The 24,787-nt window shown below is 53.0% G+C and overlaps 1 protein-coding gene and 1 non-coding gene across 3 annotated transcripts; both read right to left on the reverse strand.

Moving 5' to 3' along the window:
- Positions 1–814: 814 nt before the first annotated feature.
- On the reverse strand, positions 815–18,658 carry ANHX (anomalous homeobox). Of its 2 annotated transcripts, XM_030819417.1 has the most exons (10): positions 18,237–18,658; positions 16,435–16,705; positions 13,833–13,960; positions 10,128–10,251; positions 9,243–9,459; positions 8,624–8,744; positions 7,832–8,124; positions 3,837–3,984; positions 1,786–1,870; positions 815–1,474 (listed from the first exon to the last, which is right to left on the reverse strand). In XM_030819417.1, exons 1-10 carry the CDS (start codon positions 18,590–18,592, stop codon positions 1,388–1,390), a joined length of 1,830 nt encoding a protein of 609 aa, XP_030675277.1. In that variant the 5' UTR covers positions 18,593–18,658; the 3' UTR covers positions 815–1,387. The 2 variants fall into 2 exon arrangements, with proteins under 2 accessions (XP_030675277.1, XP_030675278.1); XM_030819418.1 differs by lacking the exon at positions 7,832–8,124 and having other exon boundaries at positions 3,837–3,965.
- A 2,107-nt stretch (positions 18,659–20,765) lies between these two features.
- On the reverse strand, positions 20,766–20,869 carry LOC115837103. Its single transcript, XR_004032143.1, has one exon. It is a non-coding gene; the product is annotated as a U6 spliceosomal RNA (small nuclear RNA).
- Positions 20,870–24,787: the final 3,918 nt, after the last annotated feature.

The raw sequence follows: 24,787 nt of genomic DNA on the forward strand, positions 1-24,787 counted from the left end.
GGGGGCTGGTTCTCCTGCGACAGGGAGGCAAGCAGTTGTGCCCTCCACTCTACACCACCCTGCTGGCAGCACATCCTTCAAGCTCAGGATTGCTGGGAAGCTGGTCCCAGTGCCCTCCTGCTTCTCCTCCAGGCCTGGGGATTGCCAGGGTTGCATGGGGCCACAGGTGAGCAATGCAATGGTTGCCAGACTCCAAGGCTCCTGTTCTCTTTGCCACACTACCCCATTCCCTTCCTATCACAATGCCCTTCTGCAACCTCCGTCGAGATTCTCCTGTTCTCCCGACCCCGTCAGGTCTCCCAGACATGGCTCCTCCTCCTGTCCCACCCATGACCCCACAGGAAGGTTAGTATTTGTGCCTTTGTCTCTCACAGAGCAGCTTGGGAGCTCCTGAGAGCAGGGCCAGAGTCTGACTTCTCTGGGTTAAGGGCTACTGATCTCAGCCCAGACCACGTGTGGCTCTCCCCTGAGATGGGCACGTGGCCAGGTGAGCACAAGGTCAGTCACAGACACTCCAAAATCTACAGTCCACACCCAGGGCTACCATAACCGACCCAGAAATTCAGCTTCCAGGAATTTATCCTAATAATAGCCAGGTGAGGGGCAAAGGGCAGAGGACAGGGCTGCCCACCCTAATGCTGCATATAAAACAGACACACTAGAAACCATCCAGATGTCCATCTGTCAGGCACTGCTGCATGATTAATGTATACCCACATCATGAAACACTGGCCCTGGGTGGAAAGGCGGATGTTCATCTCTGTACTTTGACATGGACAGATGCCCAGGATACATGGTTAAGTGAATACAAGGGGGGAGTTCAAAACATTAAACTTTAATTGACTACAACATTTGTGTCATAGACACAGTGAATTACAACCTGGAGGGGAAACCCACCCTACTCTGCCCTGCCTGGGCCATTCGCAGACAGGTTTGCCTCCCAGTACTCAAGGGAGAAGCCCCTACACACAGAAATCTCAGAACACTCCTCATACCTCACTCAGTTAACTTGGTGGAAAAGTCTGGCCGTGTGCACGGGCAGACGGCAAGGCAGCCAGCAGCAGAACACTCCCCTCTCTAGAATGGCCTTCTCTGCACGAGTGCCCTGGAGCCCGACTGATCCAGTGCTGCCTGAGTGGGACAGACCCACCTTTGACTTCTGATCTCACGAACATTTCTCAAATGCTTTCTCTACTACAGGGAATTGCCAAGCAAACTATTCAAACACGGCAGTGGGAAAGAATCTCTGCTTTTCAGCAGAGCCCCCAGGGGAACTCTGGGGACCTTCATTTTGTATTCAGGATAAAGCTCTGTAACTCCTTGTGTTGACCAGGCAGACCGTCCACACCTGCTCCTCCTGGGGTGCTGCCTGGCTCCTGAGGGTAGCTCAGCCCAGGCTGTTCCCTGAAAACTCAAGGAGCATCCTGGCTCCCCAGAAGGCATCACCAGAGGCCTGGCTATCGGAACACTGCACCTGGAAGACAACAGAGTGTTGAACACAGAGGCTTCCTTTCCAGGCTCAAGACCTGCCCCCCGACCTGGGCACCTCCTGACCTTGGGAAGACCCCCCCGCCACCAGTCTGGACTCAGGAGGGAACGTTGCCCCACAGCATCCCTCACCCCAGCTCCCAGTCCAGTAATGTCAGCCACAACTCATCCTTGCCCCTTGTTTATCTTTGCCTGGTGTATTCCCTCCAGTGGCACTAGCTGAACCCTCCTCAGCACCATGAGCTGCAGATCCAGGAGTAAAGAGGGAGCCCTTCAGTGCTCACAGGGAAGCCTCACCTGGCCGGAGGGCAGGGCCTGGCTCAGCTCCATGGCAGACACAGGGCCGGGGAAGGCAGATGGGGCTGGGGCCAGCTCTGGAGGGCTGGAAAAGAGACAATGTAAGAATAGGCCCTATCCCAAGGGGACACTGGGTGACAAAATCCACCCAGCTGTGCTTTCTTCCTCATCAGGAGACATTCCAGTACTTGACACTCATCAGAACAGACTCTCTTCCTGCAGGGCTGTCATGTATGTAGGGTGTTAGGAGGGGAACGTGTTACACAGAGAGCAGGGTCACCCGGTGGGTCATAGGGGCAACTGCACAGAGGGCTCAGAGCAGGCTCATGGAAGAGCCAGTGAGCAGAAATGTGGAGGAAACAGAGACCTCAAAGGAGGAAGAGGCCTGGGGTGTGGAGACAAGACTGTGGGGAGCAGGAGGGAGAGCAGGGATGCATGGCACAGTCACTCAGGACAAGGGGCGGTGGTTCCTCAGCAAGGTCAACGCATACCTAGCATGGGACATGGCCATGGCACTCCTGGGCACGCACCATGAGAAATGAAGGCAGGTGTGCAGACTATACACATACAGGACGTTCACAGCAGCTTTATCTGTGATGCCCCCAAATCCCCATCCATAGGACAAGGGTGAAGAAGCTGTGGCACATCCACGCCATGGCACGTGGCTCCCCAGAGAGAGAGATGAACTGTTCATGCATCTACAACACGGTGACTCTCAAAGTCGTCATGCAGAGTGAAGGAAGCCAGACCAGAGCAAAACAAAGACCCGAAAGTATACCATATTTACATGAAATTCTATAAAATGCAGCTAATCCTTAGTGACAGAAGCAGATCCATGGTCCTGGGTGGCCAGGGAGAGGCAAAAGGCAGGAGGGTACATTGAAGACCTTCATCATGGTGGTGGCCTCGTGTGGATGCGAAAGTCACACTGAGAAAATTCAGGTGCTCTGTCTACACATGTACAGCCAATTACACCTCAATGAAGCCACTTTTAACGAAGGATCTGATGTTCTCAGGTTGAAGCATGGCCTTCAGATTGGAGCAGGGAGGCATGGGAGTTGGGGGACCAACAGAAGGGGTCAAGATGGCCATGTGGAGAGGTCAGGCGAGACACACAAGGGGACACCGTGGCCATGGCAGCCTCTGCCTGGTCTCAGCTCTCAGCCATGAATGGAAAAGTGAGTCCATCTGGGTGGTGTACATTTTCTCACAATCAGACTGTCTGAGCAAGCAGACCATATGATTTAGGGGCTACTCTGCCTTTTCTGCTATGTCCCCCTGTAATTCTGCCCTCACTAGCATGTGCCTTGAGTCAACCTGGTATCAGCTCCCTGATGAGGGAGACCCCACACCCTGGGGATCTGCTCTGCTCCTGGTGGCCCTAGTGTAGAGAGGATGGGGTGTCTGCTAGAACAGGAGTGGCGGGGGTGATTGCCTCCCCACCAGAGGACCCCAGGCCATCCTGCCACACTCCTCCATCCCTCCTGTCTCTGCAGGATCCCACCTGCTGGGCTGGCCCCGAAGGCCCTGGTCATCTTCTGTTTCTACAGCACTGACACTATCAACAGCAAGTGCTCATGGAGGCTGTTCAAGACCCCAAGTCCCTTTAAAACTACAATTCAGAATATAAAATCAGGATCTTGATTCTGCTCAGAAACTGACAGTGTTTGTTCAGGGAAAAGAAAGGCTGCTGGGGTCCAGGGTGATTTGAGGGTAAGGGTGAACCCTGATCATGTCCAATACATGGGATGCCCACATCTGCTCTGATGTTTTGGGGTGCTCTTTCGAGAGAAAAACTACCCTTTTCTTCATAGGTGTAGGCTGGGGGGGACTGTTACAGTTTTCAGCAATCCAAAGGAGAGGGCTGTATCTGCACAGTCTGGGATGGTGAGTCTATAAGCTGGGCATTACCCTACCTTGTGGCCCGTGGAGAGTATTGTCCAGGCCTGTGGCTCTGCACAGTCTGGGATGGTGAGTCTATGAACTGGGCATTACCCTACATTGTGGCCCATGGAAAGTATTGTCCAGGCCTGTGGTTCTTCAGGGCTTACCTCTGGGTGAGGATGAATTCAGGAGCTTGCAGTGGGGGCTGTGTCACCAGGAAGCTGCCCACCCGTAGCTCTGTCTGTCCACTGCTTGTGCCCAGACCCTCCTCCAACTGCACGCTCTGGGGATGGCCGCTGGGGGGGCCAGCAAACCCTGCATGTAATGAGATTCCACGGCACACTGGCAGGAGAAAGGAGCAGAGCTCACATGTGACACAACCAAGACCTCAAAGCAGGGAGGCGGATGCAGCCTCCGGCCCAGCCAGCCCGCGCCACGTGAACCAGACTCACGGTCCCTGGGCCTCAGTCTCCCTCTCTGAGGAAGGAACTGTCACAACCATTGATCTCAACAGCTTTCCAGGCTTCCAGAGACCAAGACACGGTTGCCTCTGCTGACTTTAAATGCTGCTGTCATCGCAGACCTCACGTGCCCTCAGTGCCAGTCACAGTCTGCAGCTTGCTCCATCCTGCTGGTGCAGAAGGATGTGCCAGGAGCCCTCAGTCTCCTCTTGTGGCTGGTTCACGGAGTGCTCGGCCACCAGCCCTTGGTGGTTTCCACTTTTACCTCTTGCTAAGGTTACCAAGATGTCACTGAGGGCTGTCACTAGTTTCCGCTCCCTCTGACTTTCCAGAGCGTATCTCAGAATGTCTTTCGCTCTTAGACAAGCTACTGCGGTTTTGGTCAATTCTGGGTGGATATTTAGGAGAGCTGCGGCCTGAAAAGGCAGGTTTTTTTTCCTGCCTTGAGTCTATTAGGCTGTAAAACAAGCATTACGATGGCCCTGATCTCAAGACACGGAACAAGAGGCCTGGGGGTGAGGCTCATGTGGTCCTCCTTCCTGTACCGCAGAGTGACCACTGGTGCCCAGCTGCCCAGGGCCTTCTTAGGTTGAAGGGACCTTCCTGACCATGTCCCTGCTTTCTATTTCCTCTTTCATGCAGACCTTACACTCTGGAGAGAGGAAATAATGTTCAAGCACTAGTTTGGACATTCTGGTTCCATCCATCATACTACAGCAAAAGATTACACATTCTCTTTCCAAGAGAAAGGGAAAGCCATGAGCACAACATCCACAGTCGTGCAGTCAGGACACAAGTGCAGCCCATGGTGATGGGGTGTCTGGCAGGGAGCTGGGGTGTGGGGCAAGGGCTGAGATTCCCAAGGAGCTCGAGAGGGAGAGCATCCGGGTGCCCAGGCGGCAGCAGGGAACCCGAAAGCAGGGGTTTCAATAGACAGAACAAAGGAGTTCGCTGATTCCCACAGAACATCCCCCATCACTCGTGCAGGCCCCAGGTCTGAAGACCAGCTCCTCTGGTCCCAATGTGAAGACACCTAGTGACCGTCCCCACTCCAGCCTCGTTAGTAAGTACAGACAGGCAAATGTGAGTGTCCAACAGTTAAATAAAAAGGACAGCAAAAAATGAAAGGTCAGTATGATCAAACTGACAAGTCCTCTCCAGAGGAGCGAGCCCTAAGGTCCCTTCCTCTTTCTGGCCCTGCATCAAGGAAGGGCCAGAATCCACAGTCCCAACAGTCCTGCCCTTCAGACAATGAAGCACATTTTAAAAAATTATTATTAGGAACCTTAGAGAAGTGTAAGATATTGCATCCATAGAAAGTAACATAATCTATGAAGGAAGAAGAGTTCAGAGATCAGTAAAGAAGGATTGAAATTCTCTTAAGATATACAACTGTTGGCCGGGCACAGTGGCTCACGCCTGTGATCCCAGCACTTTGGGAGGCCGAGGCAGGTGGATTACTTGAGATCAGGAGTTGGAGACCAGCCTGACCAACATGGTGAAATCCAAACTCAACTAAAAATATAAAATTTGCCAGCGTGGTGGCACATGCCTGTAATCCCAGCTACTTGGGAGGCTGAGGCAGCAGAATCGCTTGAACCTGGGAGACAGACATTTCAGTGAGCCAAGATCGTGCCACTGCACTCCAGCCTGGGCAACAAGATCAAAAGTCTGCCTCAAAAAAAAAAAAAAGATATATAACTGTTAAAGCAAAAAATCAGAAGACAGAATTTAAGAAATACCCAAAACGCACATCAATAAAAAAAAGGTAAGTTATTTGGGAGACTGGTCCTGGAGTTCCAACATCCAAATAACATTTGTGCTCTGAAGAGAGAGCCGAAAACATGGAAGCAGGAACTTATCAAACATACTATCAAAGGATATTAGAAAAAAATGCCCAGAGCTTACAGGAGACTTTATTCTTTTTTTTTGAGACGGAGCCTCTCTCTGTCACCCACGCTGGAGTGCAGTGGTGCAATCTCAGCTCACTGCAAGCTCCGCCTCCTGGGTTCAAGTGATTCTCCTGCCTCAGCCTCCCAACTAGCTGGGACAACAGGCACCCACCACCATGCCCAGCTAATTTTTTAATATTTTTTAGTGCAGATAAGGTTTCACCATATTGGCCAGGATGGTCTCGATCTCTTGACCTCATGATCCGCCTGCCTCAGCCTCCCAAAGTGCTGGGATTACAGGCGTGAGTCACTGCACCCAGCCAGGAGACTTTATTCTTTAAGATTAAAGTCTTAACAGCAAGATGAAGTAAAAAGACCCACACCTCAGACCCTCAGTGTGAAATTTCAGAACTTCAAGAACCCCCCCAAAAAAAATAAGAAAAAAAGAATCTAAGAGCTCCAAAAAATTATGAGGGTGGGAAAAAGTATTTCAACTCAGAATTCTGTCCTTGCAAAAATGTTAACCAAATTTGAGGACAGATTAGAGACATTTTTAGAACAAATGAGGACTCGGATAATTTATCTTGCAGGCACTCTTTCTTGCAAAGTTAACTGAAGCTGTTGGCTAACAAAACAAGGGAGTCAAATAAAGAAAGAACTAGACCTGAAATTCAGGACACCCTGGAGTAAACCCAGGGAAGCAGCATGGGAGCACTGGGGACAATGGCTTCACTCCAGGCCTAGGGAGCTGCCACTTGAGAGGGGAAAGGGAAAATGGAGGCCCCCAACAGTGAGTTTTCAGATGGGCTGCTTCGAAGGCTGGGAGGTGTTAAAAATGTGATAAAAGCAGACAATGTAAAAAGAAAAAGGAAAGGCACGGAGAAGCTCCAAGAAGGAAAAAAAACCTGAAGAGAAAAGATGTATATACCCATAGAATATTAAATATAGGTGAATTTGGCTGGGCACGGTGGCTCATGCCTGTAATCCCAGCATTTTGGGAGGCTGAGGCAGGTGGATCACTTGAGTTCAGGAATTCGAGACCAGCCTGGCTAACATGGTGAAACCCCATCTCTACTGAAAATACAAAAAATCAGCCGGGCGTGGTGGCAGGTGCCTGTAGTTCCACCTACTCGGGAGGCTGGGGCAGGAGAATGGTGTGAACCTGGGAGGCGGAGCTTGCAGTGAGCGCAGATCGCGCCACTGCACTCCAGCCTGGGTGACAGAGCAAGACTCTGTCTCAAAAAAAAAAAAAATACAAAAAAGAAAGAAAGAAATTTGGGTGAATTCATAGCGCCAATTTCCTCCTTACAAAGTGAGAAGTCACAGGATTCTGGTGTACTGGATGGGCAAAATATACATCTAAATACATACTCTTTAAATGATTTTACAGCTTCAATACCATAGAAACTAAAATCATGGGATCTCTGCTATGAGCTAAGGGGGGTGGACAAGTGAGGAGTCTAAGGAGCTCAGCCTCCTCTGCTGCACCCGGTTTAACAAATAAATCAAGTGGACTGCAGCAGAGAGCACAGGGTGGCAGCTCTTTCCTTTCAACTCTTCCTCTTCAGTGATACGCATACACACACACACACACACACACACACACACACACACACACACAAACAGATGAGAAATAATCTGGGATGTTTGTGGGAAGAGTCTTTGTTCTGGCTACATTGGTTCCAGGTCTAATCAAATACCATGGGTTCAAGCCATGTGGCCCTACCCACACTTCTATCCCCTCAAACAGGACCTGAGTAGTCACAGTGTCTGGTGCTGAAACTCATGGTCTGTCTGAAGTGGACCCACCTGTAGGGCTGGGATCTCCAAGGGTGGCAATGGACACAGCCACAGCGGTGTCTGCAGCGCCCATCATGAAGTCCAGCCCATGGCTGTGGACCAGCTGCCCAGTCTGGAAGGAAACTTCCTTGGAGGACGCCAGTGCAAGAGACATCAGCCAAGATTCAGGGGCAGCCAGAGAGGGGTCCAGCATGTCATTGCCAGCAGCCACAGGGCAGAGGCCAGGGCCAGGGCAGAAGAGGGGGAGGGTGGCAGGATCATGGCCAGGCCCCTCCTGGTACATCTCGCCACCCGGCAGAGACCTGAGGGACATGGAGAACACTGTCTCTTGGTGGGCAGAGCCTCCCTCAGGGCCGGGCAGGAGGGGGCATGGGATGCACAACGGTGCTCAAACAGTGCTGGTGTGCAGCAGGAACCCAAGAGATACTGGGTGGTATTAACTCAATGAAAAGCAAAACAGAAAAGGTACTAGAAACAAACCACAGGGACAGCTGGGTTTGTCTTTAGGTGGCAGGACTGCATGTGTTTCCTTCTAACTCTGTCCCCCCGTTGTCCAAGACAGACATGAACTCAGGTGACGAGTCAGCCTGCAGGAGCACGTGTGGGGTCAGAAGAAGCCGTCCCCCACCCCAGTCCCTGACATGGGCTCCTTGCTGGAGGCTTCCCTCTCCCTGGGGTCTGACCTGATCCCAGTGTGGGGGTCCTGTCACCCTTATGCCTACTTCATGCCCTAGTCTCCACCTGAGGAGAAAAGGGAACTGAATAGGTGAGATGATTCCATGGCCATGGAGATGACAGTACCTGACATCCAGTGGCTTTGAGACTGTCTCATCTGCAGGAAAGTCCGGGGCTAAGGCCAGTGGCTGCCATGGTCCTTGGGTGGTCTGTGGGGACTTTGGAGGCCCCTTTTCCTCACGTTCCTCTGCAAGTGATGAGATGGGAGGGGAGGCTTAGTGAGGCTCTGGTTCCCAGCCTCCTTCCCAGCAGGTATGAGCAGCCCTGCTGGCTGGAAAAGGCTGTTGCCATGGGGCCATCCCAATATTTTTGCTTCTTGTCCTGTCTTTGGTGTGAACCAACAATCCATAATTGCCAAGCCAGGACACCCCAAATCCTGGTGCTTGGTTCACTTCTCAAATTGACTCACCATCTCCTCCTCTGGCCACACGATGCCCTCCTCTCCAGCCCAGCTCCTGGCTCGGCCACACAGTGACCTCAAAATGCATAGGGGCAGCCACAGCCCGGCCTGGGCATCTTGAGCCTCTGACCCTCGGACCCTGTGATCTTGCTCCCACAGAGTGACACCTGGAACCTGCTGATTGGGGGAGGGCTACCCCTGTAACCAGTGTGACTAGCTAGGCCTGGCCCTTGTCAGAAATCAGCTCCCCAACCACAAGGAGACTGGGGCCCTCAGGCCACTCACCTGACCACTGAGGCCTGTCCACAAACCCAGAGTCAACATAGGGGTTGCCTGAGGGCTGCAGGAGGTCGGGACCCCTCTCCTTTGTGCCAGGGTCTTCAGCTGTGGCCTGCTGGGCTGGCTCCGTGTGCTGGGGAAGGGCTCTTTGGCGGCGCCGGTAATTGGCAAACCAGTTGTACACCTGCTCAGGGGTCAGGCTCGTCTCCAATGCCAAGTTCTCCTGCCCCCAAACAACAACACTTCTAGCCCTGCTTCCATTCCCTGAGGACGGGGGTGTGTAGAAGTGGCTCAGACAGCTCATTTACACCAAGAAAGGGGGTGAGAGCCCAGCCTAACCTCTCCAAGGACAGCAGAGAGCGTTGAGCAGGAGCAGAACATGCAGGCTTCACCTCCCTGGGCTGATCCCCATCCCCTGAGCAGTGAGGCCCAGGTCAGGCTGTCTGCACAGCCACATGTGCACGTCCCCCCGAGTGGGGCCCTTGCTAGGTCCACCCAGACAACATGCCCAGGCCCACCCCAAGCCCCTGGAGGGGCAGGGCCTGCAGAACCACACTGCCTGCCTGGCACAAGCCCACTGTGCAGTGGAGAGCGTGTTGGCCGGCAGATGCCTCGACCCATCGTGCCGGTGCCTGGCACACAGTGGGTGCCGAGTGAGCAGCCGTGGGGCCACATACACGGATGTTATGACTCCACGTGAGAAAATGAAACGCTTCATGTGGCAGACAGGACAGTCTGCCAATCAACAAGGTCCGTGTCCAGAGGAGGGGCTGAAACCACCAGCACCCTGGGGGATGAGGCCACTGAGGACCCTGGGGTGGGGGTACCCCTTGGGGGAGGGGGAGGCACCAGGCAGGGATCCCCTGGGTCCTGGGTATCTTCTATTCTTACCCTCTCAGCCTTGCTGGGGTTGGTGTTCACCCCCACAGCAAAATTATGCAGTTTCTCACGAACCTCTCTGGGGAAGTTCCGGCTCTTCAGCCCCTCCGGGCAGAGGGAGGGGGGCGGGGGGTTCCTGGGTGAGGACAGTGAGGAGGTGGTAACAGACAGGACCCTTCCAAATCTGTTCCCTTCTCCAGGCCCGGCCCTCTGCAGAAGGTGACCCTTCCTTCCCTGTGCCTCCTCCTGGGGGATGCCTCTCTCTGCCTCCAGTCAGTGAAAACTAGAGTCTCTCCCACAGACATGCACAAACCCTGACATATACTGTTCCAGAACATCTACAGGCCACCGTGAGGAGCCCTCTGTGGGCCCTTGCGGCGCTCCTGGGTGCATCTCAGCCCATGGAGCCCCGATGGATGGCCCTCCTGGACATCCTCACACGTAGGCATCCTCACCCATGGAGGCCGCGTGCACAGCCTTCCTGGATGTACTCACACACAGGTGTCCTCAGCCCATGAAGCTCCCGTGGATGGCCCTCCTGGACACACATACACACTGTTGTCCTCAGGACCTGGCTGCCACCCTGTGTGTGCTTTTCCATTCAGTGCTTTCTGTTCATCGCTGGTTTCCAGGCATCAGCCCCATTCTTGCATGAGCCCTCTGAGGCTTGCAGCACTCACACCCCTGCCACCCTGCATGGCCACACCAGCTTTCTCCCTTCTTCTCTCACCCCCAACACCTCCTCCCAAGACCTACTGTCCTTGGGTGATCTGGCTTTCATTTCACCAAGATGTTCTCAGAAGAGAAGCACCACCTGTGCCCCCACCAAACCTGCCAGCCCTTCTGCACTCCCCAAATGCCTGTGGGGCCCCTGGTGAGGGGAGGCTCCAGCTGTGGCACCTGCTCATCCCCCACCTCACTAAGAATGCTCCCCTGAACTAATTCCCTGCTTGCCATCAGCAGTATTTCTTCTAGTAAGTCATTCTCATGAGCTGCTAAGCTCTGTAAATTTCCCACCTCCAGTGGTTACCCCATGAGTCTGCTCCTGTTCCAGCTAAACTTCTCAAAGAATGATCTTGGATCACTGCCACTGTCTCCTTGTCTCTGTGACACACCTGGATCCTTGCACCTTGCCACTAAAAGCACTTGCCCAGCTCACAAAATCCAAAGTTCATTTCTCAGCTCTCCTCTTAACTGGTTCCTCCTCAGCCTCACTGGCTTCTGAACTCTGCACTGCTGGATTTCCTCTTCCTCTCACTGGCCACGTCTCAGCTGAATCTTCCTCATCCTCCTCTGGGCTGCAAAGTCCCAGAGGTCTGTCCCCTGAACACAGAGGACCCCTCCTTTCTCTGTGCCCTCCCAGGATTTCAGTGTCAGTCACAGAGATGACAAAGGGACGCGTGTCTGAGCAATGCTGGAGCCGGACACCGGGGGGTTCCAGCTGGTTATGCTCCTCTCTAGTGCTGAGCAGATTTGAGTATTTCATAAGAAAAAGATGATATATGCACCAATATTACTTGTCTGTAGAAGGCGTGTCATCCCAATGCCTACTTGGACATCTAAAATGCATCTCACACATCATGAATACCAAAAGAACTCCATCCCCCGTCTCCAAACTTCTCCCCAGCTCCTGTGCACCTCAGTGAAGGACCCCTCATGCTCCTGATGGTTCCCACACAGGCCAAGAGCCCTGGAGTCTACTTTAGTCCTCTCTTTACCTCCTGCCATGTGTCCAGCCCATCAGCAAACCCCCCAGCTCCACCTCCAAAATCTACCCTGACACAACCTTGTCCACTTTCCCTAGCCACTATCCCAGCCCTGGGCCATACCTGGAACCTCCTAGAAACTCCAGCATCTACTCCTGATCCCTGTATCTGCATCTGCTGTGACTCAGATGCCATCCCTTCCTGACACCCCCCGGGGACCATCAGCATGGTCATACCCCAATCCAGCAGCTACCATGTCCTCCTGCTGCTCATCAGCCTCTAAGGCAGGGTGAGTGAATCCATTCCACCACCTGCTTCTATGGCCACAGGCTAACAATTGTTTCTACATTTTTCAAGGGCTGTGAACACATACACCCCGAAATACTTCCCATCTGCCCCTGAACACCAGGCTTCTCTGATCCCAAGTCTTTGAATGTGCTGCCCCTTCCCGGAAGCTTCTGCTCACATGGCTGGCACGTCACCACACTCAAGACTCTCCTCCAAGACTAGGACCAGCCTGCACTGACCACCCCATCTAAAGCAGCCAACCTCGCACAGCCCTCTTCTGAACATATTCTCTGCATAGCACTTCTCACTCTCTAAACTATGTGATCGACTTTATTTCCTTGTCTGTTGGCTACTGTCCACATCCCAATGTCAGTTCCATGGAGGCAGAGCCTGGCCTTTATCCCCAGCACCTCCCAGAACCCAGCAGGCAGGGGGTGCTTAACAAACATGTTGACAAGATGACACCACTGCACTCTGGCAGGTGTCAGCATGCCCATGGGGGGCTACAATCACATCCCCTGAAGACCCCACAGCTCATTTACTGCTGGGCTTCTGACGACTTGTCTTACTCTGTCACTCTATTTGATGGATACCACACAAGAAAATTCTCTGAGCCCAAAAGGTATCCATGTCTTCTTCCTCCAGCGACCAGTATTCTTACCGACCAGGCCCTGTGGCTCAGGAATCTTTCGTGACTTAGGCTGTCAGGAGTTCACAGCAAGATCTACAGCCCTTTCCTGACCAGTGGAGAGCACCTGAGATGAAGAATAAGGCTCCCAGGAGTTTCATACCAGCCTGGGAAATATAGCAAGACCCTGTCTCTACAAAAAATTAAAAATTAGCCAGGCATGGTGGTCACAGCTACTTGGGGGGCTGAGGTGGGAGGATCGCTTGAGCCCAGGAAGTTGAGGCTGCAGAGTTGTGACTGTGCCACTGCATGCTAGTCTGGGTGACAGAGCAAGACCCTGTCTCAATTTTTTTTTAAAGGCTCCAATTTCTCAGTGTCTGGGCTAGAGTCCTGACTTTGCACCTCTCTCTCGTGTGGAACCTCAGGTTACCCTTTCTGTGCCTCCGTTTCCTCATCCATAAGTGGTGACGATGGTGATAATAGTAATTACTAGTAACATTTATTTAGTGCTGATAATGGTGGCGATGATAAGGACTCTACCACTTATGTAATGCCTATCATGTGCCTGGCACTGTTCTGAGCACCTAATGTGTAACTCATGCTAACACTGGCAACATTCTCACCCTTACCTCTTTGAAAGGCCTTGCAGCCCCTCAGTGGCCACCCAGAGCCCAGATGTGGGGATTAGATGACCTGGGGACTTATGCTGAGCTGCTCCCACCTGCCCTCCATCTCCACTGTCCCTGGCCCGATAGCCCCCTTTCTGGCCAGTCCCTGGGTAGATGCCGGGCAGAGATGATGAGGATGCCCACCTCCTGGCCTTAGCCTCAGTCACCCTGTGGTCAGCCATCTGTTTCCAGCCATCGGCTGACTGAAGTGGCTGGTGGAGAGTGTAGCTCGGTGACCACCATCCAGCACACGTGTGACACACACTGAAGTCATCTTGTGCTGACTACACTGTGACTATTACTGCTCCATATCTCTTGTCCATATCTCCTCACCTCTACTTTGTTTCAGCCCCTCTGGGGTTTGCATGGTACATGTAATCCCTTGGGATCCCCATGAAATATGCACAAGTCAATGCTCATACGTTACCTCTTCCTGCAGCGGAACTTCTGCACCGGGGTGAGCGCAGCCACGCCCAGCCTCCTCATGACCAGACGGTAGTGGATGTCGTTCCAGAGCTGCACTAGCTCCGGGCTGCCTCCCGGCACCTGGCACCCCTGCCAAGAAGAGTGTACTGAGCCCTGGCCACCTGCCCACCCTGGAGCACTGTTGGGGCCTGTGTCTGCCATCCCAAACCAACTCAGCCTTGGGAAAGGCAGTGATGGGAAGAGCAGGGTTCTGGGTTCAAATCCACTGATTTTACAAAGTGCCAATGTGGCCACGCAATGCAGGCGTGAGTCAGACGGCCCCTGCTCCATTCCCAGCAGGCTCAGCAGTGTGACCCTAGGCCTGACAGGTCGCCTCACAGACCTTGGGCAGATGCACTCACATCGGTCTTGAATGGGCCCCTGCCTTTAAACCTTCAACCCTCCCCAAAACACAAGATGAGCACAGCTCCCAGCTGTCCCTCAAAGGTAAGGCACATGTGGCAAGGGGAAGTCCAATGACTCTCTCTTGGCCAACAGCAAAGGAGAGGTGGAGCAGTGGTTATAACCACATGGTGCGATGTGAGGGCCTGACTTCTGATTCAAGTCTTACGTGAAAGACCTGTCTCCCAGCAGTAGTGCTGGCCCCTCAGGTACTCGGCACAGTCTAAGGTCAGGGGGATGAAGGGGTCCCTGTCTGTGGCCAGTACACCCATCCACTTAACTGGACTTTGCTGATGACGGAGGATGCCTGGTGCTGGTCTCCTGTGATTCCTGTGTAGCTCCCACCATTTCCTTAATTCCAATCATCTGCCACAGGAGTGATCCCTGTGGCCCCACACTGGCCTTTAACTACAATGTTGCCTGGACCATCCTGCCAAGGGAGGTGCTGAGAATCATTCACCTTTCTCTCTGAGGTATCAGAGAGGCCCAGTCTTGCTCGGCGGTGACCCCTCAGAGCCGACGGCTCTGTGCCCCAGTCTCCTCTCAGCACGCGGCCTTCAGGGAACCTGCATGGGAACCTCCCCCTGCCCTGACTTGGGGGCAGGACTGGGCAGGAACACCCTGCACAGGCTGGGGTTGCAGCCCATTCTTGACGTGGGGGTCCCTTCACGCTTCCCAGGTCTCAGCCACAAGTCACCTCCTCAGACATACCCGTGCATCACCCTGACTGAGCCAATTCCTCTCCAGGAGGTTTTCATCACTGATGCCAGCGGTTGCCTTCATGGCAGTCGTTACAACCCTAACTCTGCACTGTCTCGTTTGTTTACTTCATTTATTCTGACAGATTTGAAAGACCTCGAGCCCTGCTAGGTTCTAGGTATTGTGCTGTGTGTCAGCCAATCTTCCAGTGAGAAAGGCTGTGGTGGCCCTGCCTCGTGGGCCTTCAGTGCAGTAAGGGAGGCAGATGGAAGGCACATTGACAAACAACCTTCTAGTTACAAACAGAGGAAGGGACAGAAAAGGGGTAACCACGGGGAGGCAATACTGGAGAGTGAAGGAGGCACCACCTCCATGGACTGACATTTAAAGTAGAAACCAGAAGGGTAGGAAGGCACCGGCCACATGGAGAGCCAGGCGCCAGCCTCTAACAGAGGAAGACACCTGCAAAGGCCTTGGGACAGGGAAATATCTCAGGAGTTGGAACAGCAAGGAGACTGGTGTGGCCACTGCAGAGGTGGCTGGGAGGAGCCAGCGGTGAGAGGACAGCAGCAGGCTCAGGCCCCGGTTCTGGGAGCTGCTGCTCAGGGGCACACCGTGACACCATTGTAAAAACTCCCTCTGGCTGCTGTGTGAACAGGTGGAGGGGGCAGGAGGACACCACACTAGCTTGGTGGGGGGTTGGAAGGAACCGAGTATCTTGAAGGTAAACTCACAATGAATTATGCATGGCCTGTATTACAGGGTCAAAGAAAGGAAAAATACGCATTCAAATTCCTTTTTGGAAACCCTTTGGGCCACGTGTTTTCTGCGATTCACAATTTTTCAGATTTCAGCAAGTAACGCAGGCATCCAGCACACGACATACACCACTCAGCACCACCTGGGGCAGCATCCTGTCATCGAGCATACTCTTATTTAGGCAGCAAAACATACAGTGGTCACCTTAGTTGGAACAATAAACACTATAAATAGCTTCAGATCAGCGCAGGTCAGGTTCAATGCCTAATGCGTTGAGGTTGAAGGTATCAGCAGGTGAGTGACAGATACTTCTGGTTTTCAGAGTTCTCCACTGCAGACTTGCAGCCAGGGAATGAGAAGGGGTCTGTCTGAATGCCTTGCTAAGATGCTTGCTCTCCAAAGCCAGGACTACATTTTATTCACTCATTTTATTGGCATCATGCCTGTCACAGATCACCACTCAATAGGGATTTGACGAATGAGTTTTAACTCAGATTACCAAACTAGTTAGAGCTTAGTAATGTGAGAGTGGACTAAGCTTATATAAAACCTGCCTCCCAGGTTTTTCCAAGGCCTGGGGGTGGCCCTCCGGCCGGTGGGTTCCTACTAACTCCTGGGTACTGCTGCAGTGCCAGGGATGGGTGGAGGCTGCCTGAAGAAGTTGCTACCTCTCTCTGTACCCCACCCCTGCAGCCCAGGCCTACCTCCAGGAGCCGGCAAGCCGCCTGCTGCTGTTCCTGCTGGTCCAGGACACGGGCGCACGCCAGGGCCACGTCTGCGTTGTCCAGGAGGTGCAGGCGGAGCTGGCTGTCCAGAATGGCTGTGACCAAAGGCTGCACTTGGGCGAGGTCATCCTGGAAGTCCCGGCACAGTCTGCCTGCAAGGGTCACCAGCTCTGCCGGGGGTGCGCAGGTGTCCTCATGCTCCTTCAGCAGAGTCAGGAAGCTCTGCATCCTGTGCTGGGTCGTGGCCACTCTGCCAACATAAACAGTCACAAGAATGGCCAACACTGGCCACGTCCTTTCTGTCAGTCAATCGCCCAACCCACTGTGCAAAGCAGGTGATGCCACGGCTGTTGTGCCATGGACACTTGTAGAGTAGGAATAAGACCTCACACATCCCAAGAGAGGGCAGCACCATAGCAGACACCCTCTAGAATTTCCTTCTAATCCCCCAAATACTTTAGTCCTTAATGAACACGGCTGTGCACCAAGCACTGGGTTGGGTACTGTCTGCAACAGCTCCTCCACTGCTCTGAAACTTCCACCTGGCACCCTGGTCCACAGCCCACCCTGTTCCTCTCAGCTCTGCTTGCCCTTCCTTTCCTCCACGCTGTCATACACGTTGTGATTATGTTTCATCTCACTCCTTCTCTGGGCTCAGTAGGGCAGGGACCTTGTGTGCAGCGGTCACCAGTGGATGCCAAGGCCTTCCATCTGAACCCACATACATGCACTTGTTTTAACAGCAGAAACTGCTCATGCCAATACTTAATCCAAACAGTGTCAAAGACACACTTCGCAATCACACGCTTGGTGCTGCATCCACACGGGAGGGACCTTTACTTGTTCTAATGGAGCCTCACCTAAGGGCATTTAGGCAGCTGCCAATGACGGCTTTTCCCAACATAAAACCTTTCCCAATCGATCTTACTTCTGCAGAATACACTTTTATTCACAGACGTGGGGGTAGGGTAGTAGGTGTTGCCAAACTGCTTCCAAAAGGTTTGTAAATCCTCACAGCCGCGAAGAACTAGGCTAGGCTGAGCCTCCCTGGCGAGGGTTTCTTTCTGCCTGCATCATCTGCCGTGCGCCCGCCAAGGGGGCGCGACCTCGTCTACTCCACCCCTTCCCGGGCTATAGCGCCATCTCACCCGGGTCCTGACTCGGGGCTCTGAGTTTCCAGCTCTCACAGTGGGCAGGAGGCCCTGGACCTGGGGTCCCTTGGGGGAACAGAGGCTGCAGGGGCCTTGGAGGAGGGCAGAGGAGGCTCCCAGGCCTGGGTTTCCTGCAACGCCGACCCCCACTGGCTCTGGGAGGGGCGGGGTTCCTGCTATTTCAGGAAGGAAAAAGGTTCCTGTGGGGTACCTTGGCCCGTCCGCCCGGTGCCCTGAGGGACACCCGGCTCCAGCTGAATGGAGGGGAAGGGTCGCGGGAGGTGGCTCTGCTTGGCTTCCTGACAGTGGCGGGACCCCCGCCCATGGCCCCCAGCACCCCTACCTTTCTGGCGCGCGGCTCCCTGCTGGAGGCCGAAATTCCTGCCTAGGGCTCCAGCCCGGGAGGCTCCACCCTCAGCCCCACCCCGTCCCCCGCACCCCTCACCCTCCGGGGCCCCCCTCACTCTCTGGGACTCCTGCCCTCGCGCCCCTCACCCTCCGGGACCACCCCCCTGCGCCCCTCACCCTCCAGGACCCCCCTGCCCGCGCGCCCCTTACATTCCAGGACCCCCCCGCTCCCACGCGTCCGTCACCCTCCGGGACCCCCCCCCCCGCCCGCGGGCGTCTCACCCTCCGGGACCCGCTTTAGCGCTGGCGCACGTGCTTGGCGCGCACCCGGGGCTGGCGAGGAGGCGCGGGGCAGCGCAGAAGGTGCGGGTGCTACAAAGCATCCAGGCCGCGGCCAATCCCCGCGAGGCCCCGCCCACAAGCCGTCCCGAGGGCCGGCGCCCCTCAGCCCCCCGCTGCGACCGCGGAGTCCCGGGGAGCTGAGGGGTCCGTGGGGGATCCGGTGTCCGTGGCATCTGCGGGTCTGAGGAGTCCCGGAGGACCTGGGGTTTCTGGGGTGCGCAGTGCGGGGTCAGAAAGGCCTGGAGCTTTGCGTCCCCCAGCGCCGGAAGGAGCAGGCTCTGCGGGGCGCCGGGCATGGGGTGCGGGGTTGGTGGGGGAGGGCGCCGCGACCCCCGCCCTGCAGCGGAGCCGAGGGAGTCGTGACCCACGGCTGACCCCGCGCCGCCCGCCCTGGCTCTGGCTCTGGCTCTGGCTCTGGCGCCGGCGCAGGCGCAGCTGAGTCAAGCTGGGGTCGCGGCTCAGTGGGGTGCAGCGCTTTCCTAGCGCGGGGGAGGAGGGCGCCTCTGGAACGCAGACCCCCAGGGGACGTGCCTGGGTCCGAGCGGAGTTCCGACCTCAGCCTCGGCGTGGGGCTCCACCCAGGTGGGCCCTGCGGGCGGCTCCCTCAGGGGAAGCCTAGAGCAGCCTGACCACGGCTGACCTCCGTGACCCTCGGCGTTCCAGGCACGACGGGGCGATCCTGGGGCAGGAATGGGGTCCTCGCAGACCTGGTCAAAAGGTGGCGGGGAAATGACTGAACACCCCAAGTCCTGCACGGGTGCAGTCCAGCCTCTGCCCTTGTGGAGTTTATAGTTTTTTTTTTGTGGGTTTGTGGTTTTTTTTTTTTTTTGGTGTTTTATACGGTGAGTTCGGAAGGTACCCGGAGGCCTTGAGTTGTTTGTTTAGAGGCAGGGTCTGGCTTTGTGGCCCAGGCTGGAGTGCGGCGGCGCAATCAGAGCTCACTCCAGCCTCAACCTCTTGGGGTCAAGCGATCCTCCCTCCTCAGCCTCCCAAACCACAGGTGCGCGCCACCGTGCCCGGCCTTAAGTTTGTTTTCAAAGGTAGTCAAGGTCTAATTGGAAGGAAAAAAGTCAATAAATGCATAAGACGCAGGATAAACATTTCAGTGTTTGTTCCAGTGAAGATGCGAAAACAGCCCAAGCCTCTGGTGGAAGATTTGAGCAATAAACCACGGTTCAGACAGGGAATGGGTTTCTGGCAGGTTATTAGTAGTGATGCTGAGGTCGCCTGGGCCCAGCTGATGATCGCGATACATTGTACAGCAGAAGGCTGGGTTCTAAGACAGAGGTAGGAGCCCACGTGGAAAGCAGAGATAAAATGATGCATGCCACATCCGAGACCCTGTTGGGTCTGGAGTGATTCAATTACCACTTTGTTTCAGTATCTTTTTTAGGCATTTTAATTTTCTTCTTTTTGCTTATCCACATTTTCTTTTTTTTTTTGAGACAAAGTCTCGCTCTGTCGCCCAGGCTGGAGTGCAGTGGCGTCATCTCGGCTCACTGCAAGCTCCGCCTCCGGGGTTCACGCCATTCTGCTGCCTCAGCCTCCCGAGTAGCTGGGACTACAGGCGCCTGCCACCACGCCCGGCTAATTTTTTTTGTATTTTAATAGAGATGGGGTTTCACCCTGTTAGCCAGGATGGTCTTGATCTCCTGACCTTGTGATCTGCTCGCCTTGGCCTCCCAAAGTGCTGGGATTACAAGCGTGAGCCACTGCGCCCGGCCGCTTATCCACATTTTCTAATTTTTATAAAATGATTTTGTGGTTTTCTATTTTTAAATTTCTTTTTAAGGATTAGAAACAACAGGACAACACGGTTGTGGAGAAGCAGTACTGACTGACTGAGTCTATTGGGACTGGACTCCCTGCGAGGGGTGGAGAACAGACTGCAGCTGTCTGAGGTACAGAACAGAGTCGAGTGATAGTCCTCTCTTTACATCCTGCCATGTGGACTAAAGATTGCTCGTTACCCATTAAGGACCAATGAATGTAAAGCAATGGGGCCTAAAATGTTGAAATATTTATACTGTTAGATTTAAATGAATTCAACACATTTTTAATGTATTTTTATTTTTTTAGGCACGTGACCTTGCTATGTTGCCCAGGCTGGCCTCTCTTAATTGTCAGACTCGAAAGTCTACGTTCTTTTTTATTTATTTTATTATTTTTTTGAGATGGAGTCTGGCTCTGTCACCCAGGCTGGAGTGCAGTGGCACGATCTCGGCTCACTGCAACCTCTGCCTTCAAGGTTTAAGTGGTTCTCCTGCCTCAGCCTCTCCAGTAGCTGGGATTACAGGCGCGCACCACCACGCCTGGCTAATTTTTGTATTTTTAGTAGAGTTGGGGTTTCACCTTGTTGGCCAGGCTGGTCTAGAACTCCTGACCTCAAGTGATCCGCCCACCTCGGCTTCTCAAAGTGGTGGGATTACAGGCGTGAGCCATTGCACCCGACCTCTTATCTTCTTTTTTAAAACAGTATGGAGCTTCATGAATTTCTGTGTCATCCTTGCACAGGGACCATGCTCATCTCTGTGTCATTCCACTTGCAGTACATGCGCTGCCAAAATGAGCCCAAAAGTCCACATCCTTGGTTAGTTCAAGTGCAGTGGCATTTACAACTAACTGGTCATAAGCATGTACAGATTTCTTTCTCTATTCCCACTGCTTCACTTGACTAGCCAAAAAAGTCCTCATTCTTAACTTCAGCACTTCAGTGTTTAAATTGCAAGTGTTCTAAATGAGGACAAACCTCCCCCCGACTTTTTTTTTGAGATGGAGTTTTGCTCTTGTTGCCCAGGCTGGAGTGCAATGGCACGACCTTGGCTCACCACAACCTCCGCCTCCTGGGTTCAAGCGATTCTCCTGCCTCAGCCTCCCGAGTATCTGGGATTACAGGCGTGCACCACCATGCCCGGCTAATTCTGTATTTTTAGTAGAGATGGGGTTTTACCATGTTGGTTAGGCTGGTCTCGAACTCCCGACCTCACGTGATCTGCCTGCCTCAGCCTCCCAAAGTGCTGGGATTACAGGCGTGAGCCAGTGTGCCCAGCCGAGGACAAACCCCCTTTTTAAAAAAATTTATTTATTTATTTATTTTTTGGAGACGGAGTTGCACTCTGTCGCCTAGGCTAGAGTGCAGTGTCGTGATCTCGGCTCACTGCAAGCTCCACCTCCTGGGTTCACGCCATTCTCCTGCCTCAGCCTCCCGAGTAGCTGGGACTACAGGGGCCCGCCACCACACCTGGCTAATTTTTTGTATTTTTAGTAGAGGTGGGGTTTCACCGTGTTAGCCAGGATGGTCTCGATCTCCTGACCTCGTGATCCACCTGCCTGGGTCTCCCAAAGTGCTGGGATTACAGGTGTGAGCCACCGCGCCTGGCCAACGAACCCTTTTTAAGCATTACTTTTAAAAAAGGGCAGTGCCAACATTTGAGTTACCAATGCCTATTGTAAATATAGGCTGTCTCCCCTTTCCCTCCATGCTCTCTAATGTGAAATGCCGTTAGTAACACATGATACATTCTAAGGCATACTTACCCACTATTTCTAGATTTTCTCTTCCTTCCTGGACCCATGCTTCCTGGGGTAGACTGTCAGTTCAGTTACTTAATAGCTGTGTGACCTTGAGCAAGTCACTGACCCTCTCTGTACCTTTTTTCCTCTGGCATAATGGGGATAACAATAGGGCCTCTTCCTTGGTGGGACTGAGATAATTGGAGTCAATATTCAGTAAGTGTTCTTTTCTTTTTTCTTTTTTCTTTTTTTTGTTTGAGACAGAGTCTCGCTGTCGCCCAGGCTGGAGTGCAGTGGCGCGATCTCAGCTCACTGCAGGCTCCGCCCCCCGGGGTTCACGCCATTCTCCTGCCTCAGCCTCCCGAGTAGCTGGGACTACAGGCACCTGCCACCACGCCCTGCTAAGTTTTTGTATTTTTAGTAGAGATGAGGTTTCACCATGTTAGCCAGGATGGTCTCGATCTCCTGACCTCGTGATCTGCCTGCCTCAGCCTCCCAAAGTGCTGGGATTACAGGCGTAAGCCACTGCACCCAGCGTAAGTGCTCTTTTCATCATCATTTTACTTTCTATATACACTATCTTTAGCACATGCAAAATTTGGTAAGTTTTCTATCATTATATGTCTGTTAAACAAATTTCCTGGGAATTCTTGCATTTCTTCCGTCGTAATTAGCTGAACCACAGAAGGCTGGAAGATGATTTAGATCAACATGGTAAGAACCTCTGTTCCATCCTGAGCTGCTGTTCTCCATCTGGGAATGCCCACCATCACCGGTGCTCCCCTGAGGGAGCCCTGCCCTATCCGCATCTTGAAGCCACTGGATGGCCCTGGGATAAGTACCTCTTAGGAGACCTGTCCAATGTCTGCCTGCTTATTAGGGGGCTCATAGCTGTTGGGGATCTGTCATTTGGGCCCCTTGTGTAGGCTCACAGAATTATAGAGAGCCAGTCTTCTGGGGAACACCAAGGGAGATACATGGGCAGGAAAAGAGAGGTCATGTCTGGTGTCCTGGGTAGAATTTTGTAGAAGGACAGAGGGAGCCTAGGGCTTCTGGGAGTGATTCATCAGCCCTTCCTTTCTTCTTGGAGTTCGATCCCTTACAAAGCAGATGTGGACAGGGCCAGAGAGCAGGAAAGCAGGATCATCCCCCAACATACGACCCAGAGAGGATTAGGAATGACCCCTTCTTTGGTGTGACAACCCTGCTCAGAGGGCCAGAGGCTGTTATTTCACAAGCTCAGAACGGGCTGGCTGCAGCCCTGCAGTTCCTTCCTCTGGGTCATGGTCGAGGCCTTCCCCAGGACAGGCTGCTCTAATCACCCGAGTTGTAATCTCACCTCTCAGTGAAATGACCCAGCAGGTGGGGAAGATGACACCCCCTGGATTCTGGATCTATAAGCACCACCCAGGTGTCCCAGATGATTTTTCTCCCAAATAAGGCTAAGAATAGGATGAAAGCAAGTGAAGTATCAAAAAACTCAGTAATCAAGATAAATAATACTGCAATGTGTGGGCAACAAGCCATCCAGGTGCCGAGGCAAGAGACCGAGGGCATGAGCTGTTCTAGTATAATAAAATATATAAAACAACAAGAGTTAAACTAGCTCTAGATCATAGACATGATTATATATGAATATCATTAATCATTAGTTTGTAGCAGTCATTCTTTATTCCAATATTATAATAATCCTCACTTTACAATCATAACCTAGGAAAAACCAGGCCATACAGAGATAGGAGCTGAGGGGACATAGTGAGAAGTGACCAGAAGACAAGGGTGCGAGCCTTCTGTTATGCCCAGACAGGGCCACCAGAGAGCTCCTTTGTCTAGTGGTAACACCAGCATCTGGGAAGAAGCCTATTGCCAAGCGGACCGTGGTCTAGTGGTAGCCTCAGTGTCAAGGAAAAACACCCGCTACTTAGCGGACTGGGAAAGGGAGTCTCCCTTTCCTGGGGGAGTTTAGAGAAGACTCTACTCCTCCACCTCTTATGGAGGGCATGACATCAGTTATCCGGAGGCCTAACCGTCTCCTTGTGATGCTGTGCTTCAGTGGTCACGCTCCTAGTCCGCCTTCATGTTCCATCCTGTACACCTGGCTCTGCCTTTTAGATAACAGTAGCAAAATTAGTGAAGGTACTAAAAGTCTCTGATATGCAGAAACAATGGTGTAAGCTCTCTCTCTCCCTCTCTCTCTCTGCCTTGGCTGCCAGGCAGGGAAGGTGTCCAGTCCAGTGATCCACGTGACCTTGCCTATCATTGGAGATGACTCACACTCCTTACCCTGCCCCTTTTGCTTTGTATCCAATAAATAACAGCGCAGCCAGACATTCGGGGCCACTACTGGTCTCCGCGCATTGGTGGTAGTGGTCCCCCGGGCCCAGCTGTCTTTTCTTTTATCTCTTTGTCTTGTGTCTTTATTTCTACACTCTCTCATCTCCGCACACGGGGAGAGACCCACCACCCCTGTGGGGCTGGTCCCTACAGCAATGTAGTGCTTTTTAAAAACCAAAATATATGTCAAAGAATCTATGATTAATATCAAACTTTTGTATAAGACAATGTATATTATTGAGTTTTCCTTTACCTGAAGCTGCACAGAAGCAGTAGTTGCTTCTTTCCCTCGTAAGTCAGGTATAGGATGGGAAGTGGGGTTGGAGAGTTCAGAAGTATTTTTGGAGCATATGTGCCAGGTCATCAAATGCTCCCATGACTCTGAGGTGGGCAACTGCCATCACTGCCACATGACAAAATGCCCACCTGAGGTGACTCATGAATCTGCAGTCACAGAAATGGTACGGGGTGGTTTGATTAAACCAAAGCATTTTAAGTTAGCAGAATATTTCCTGTGTACAGTGGCTTAGAGGTATAAGCCAAAGAAAATAAAAGTACATTGTGAAAGGACAGAATGATAAAGATTTTTAAATCTGTATTTTCTCTACAGAAGTAGACATTAGTCAAAACAACTGATTCTTAAA

The sequence above is a fragment of the Nomascus leucogenys genome, chromosome 10 (assembly GCF_006542625.1).
Source record: "Nomascus leucogenys isolate Asia chromosome 10, Asia_NLE_v1, whole genome shotgun sequence".
In the NCBI taxonomy this organism is placed as follows: Eukaryota; Metazoa; Chordata; class Mammalia; order Primates; family Hylobatidae; genus Nomascus; species Nomascus leucogenys.

Excerpts from the sequence above, each read along its gene's own strand:
- ANHX (XM_030819417.1), bottom strand. The coding sequence starts at position 18,592 with ATGCCCGGCGCCCCGCAGAGCCTGCTCCTTCCGGCGCTGGGGGACGCA. Across the intron at positions 9,460-10,127 it reads ACCCCAGCAAGGCTGAGAGG|GAGAACTTGGCATTGGAGAC; the intron begins GTAAGAATAGAA and ends GTTTGGGGGCAG. Across the intron at positions 1,871-3,836 it reads GAATTCATCCTCACCCAGAG|CCCTCCAGAGCTGGCCCCAG; the intron begins GTAAGCCCTGAA and ends TCTCTTTTCCAG.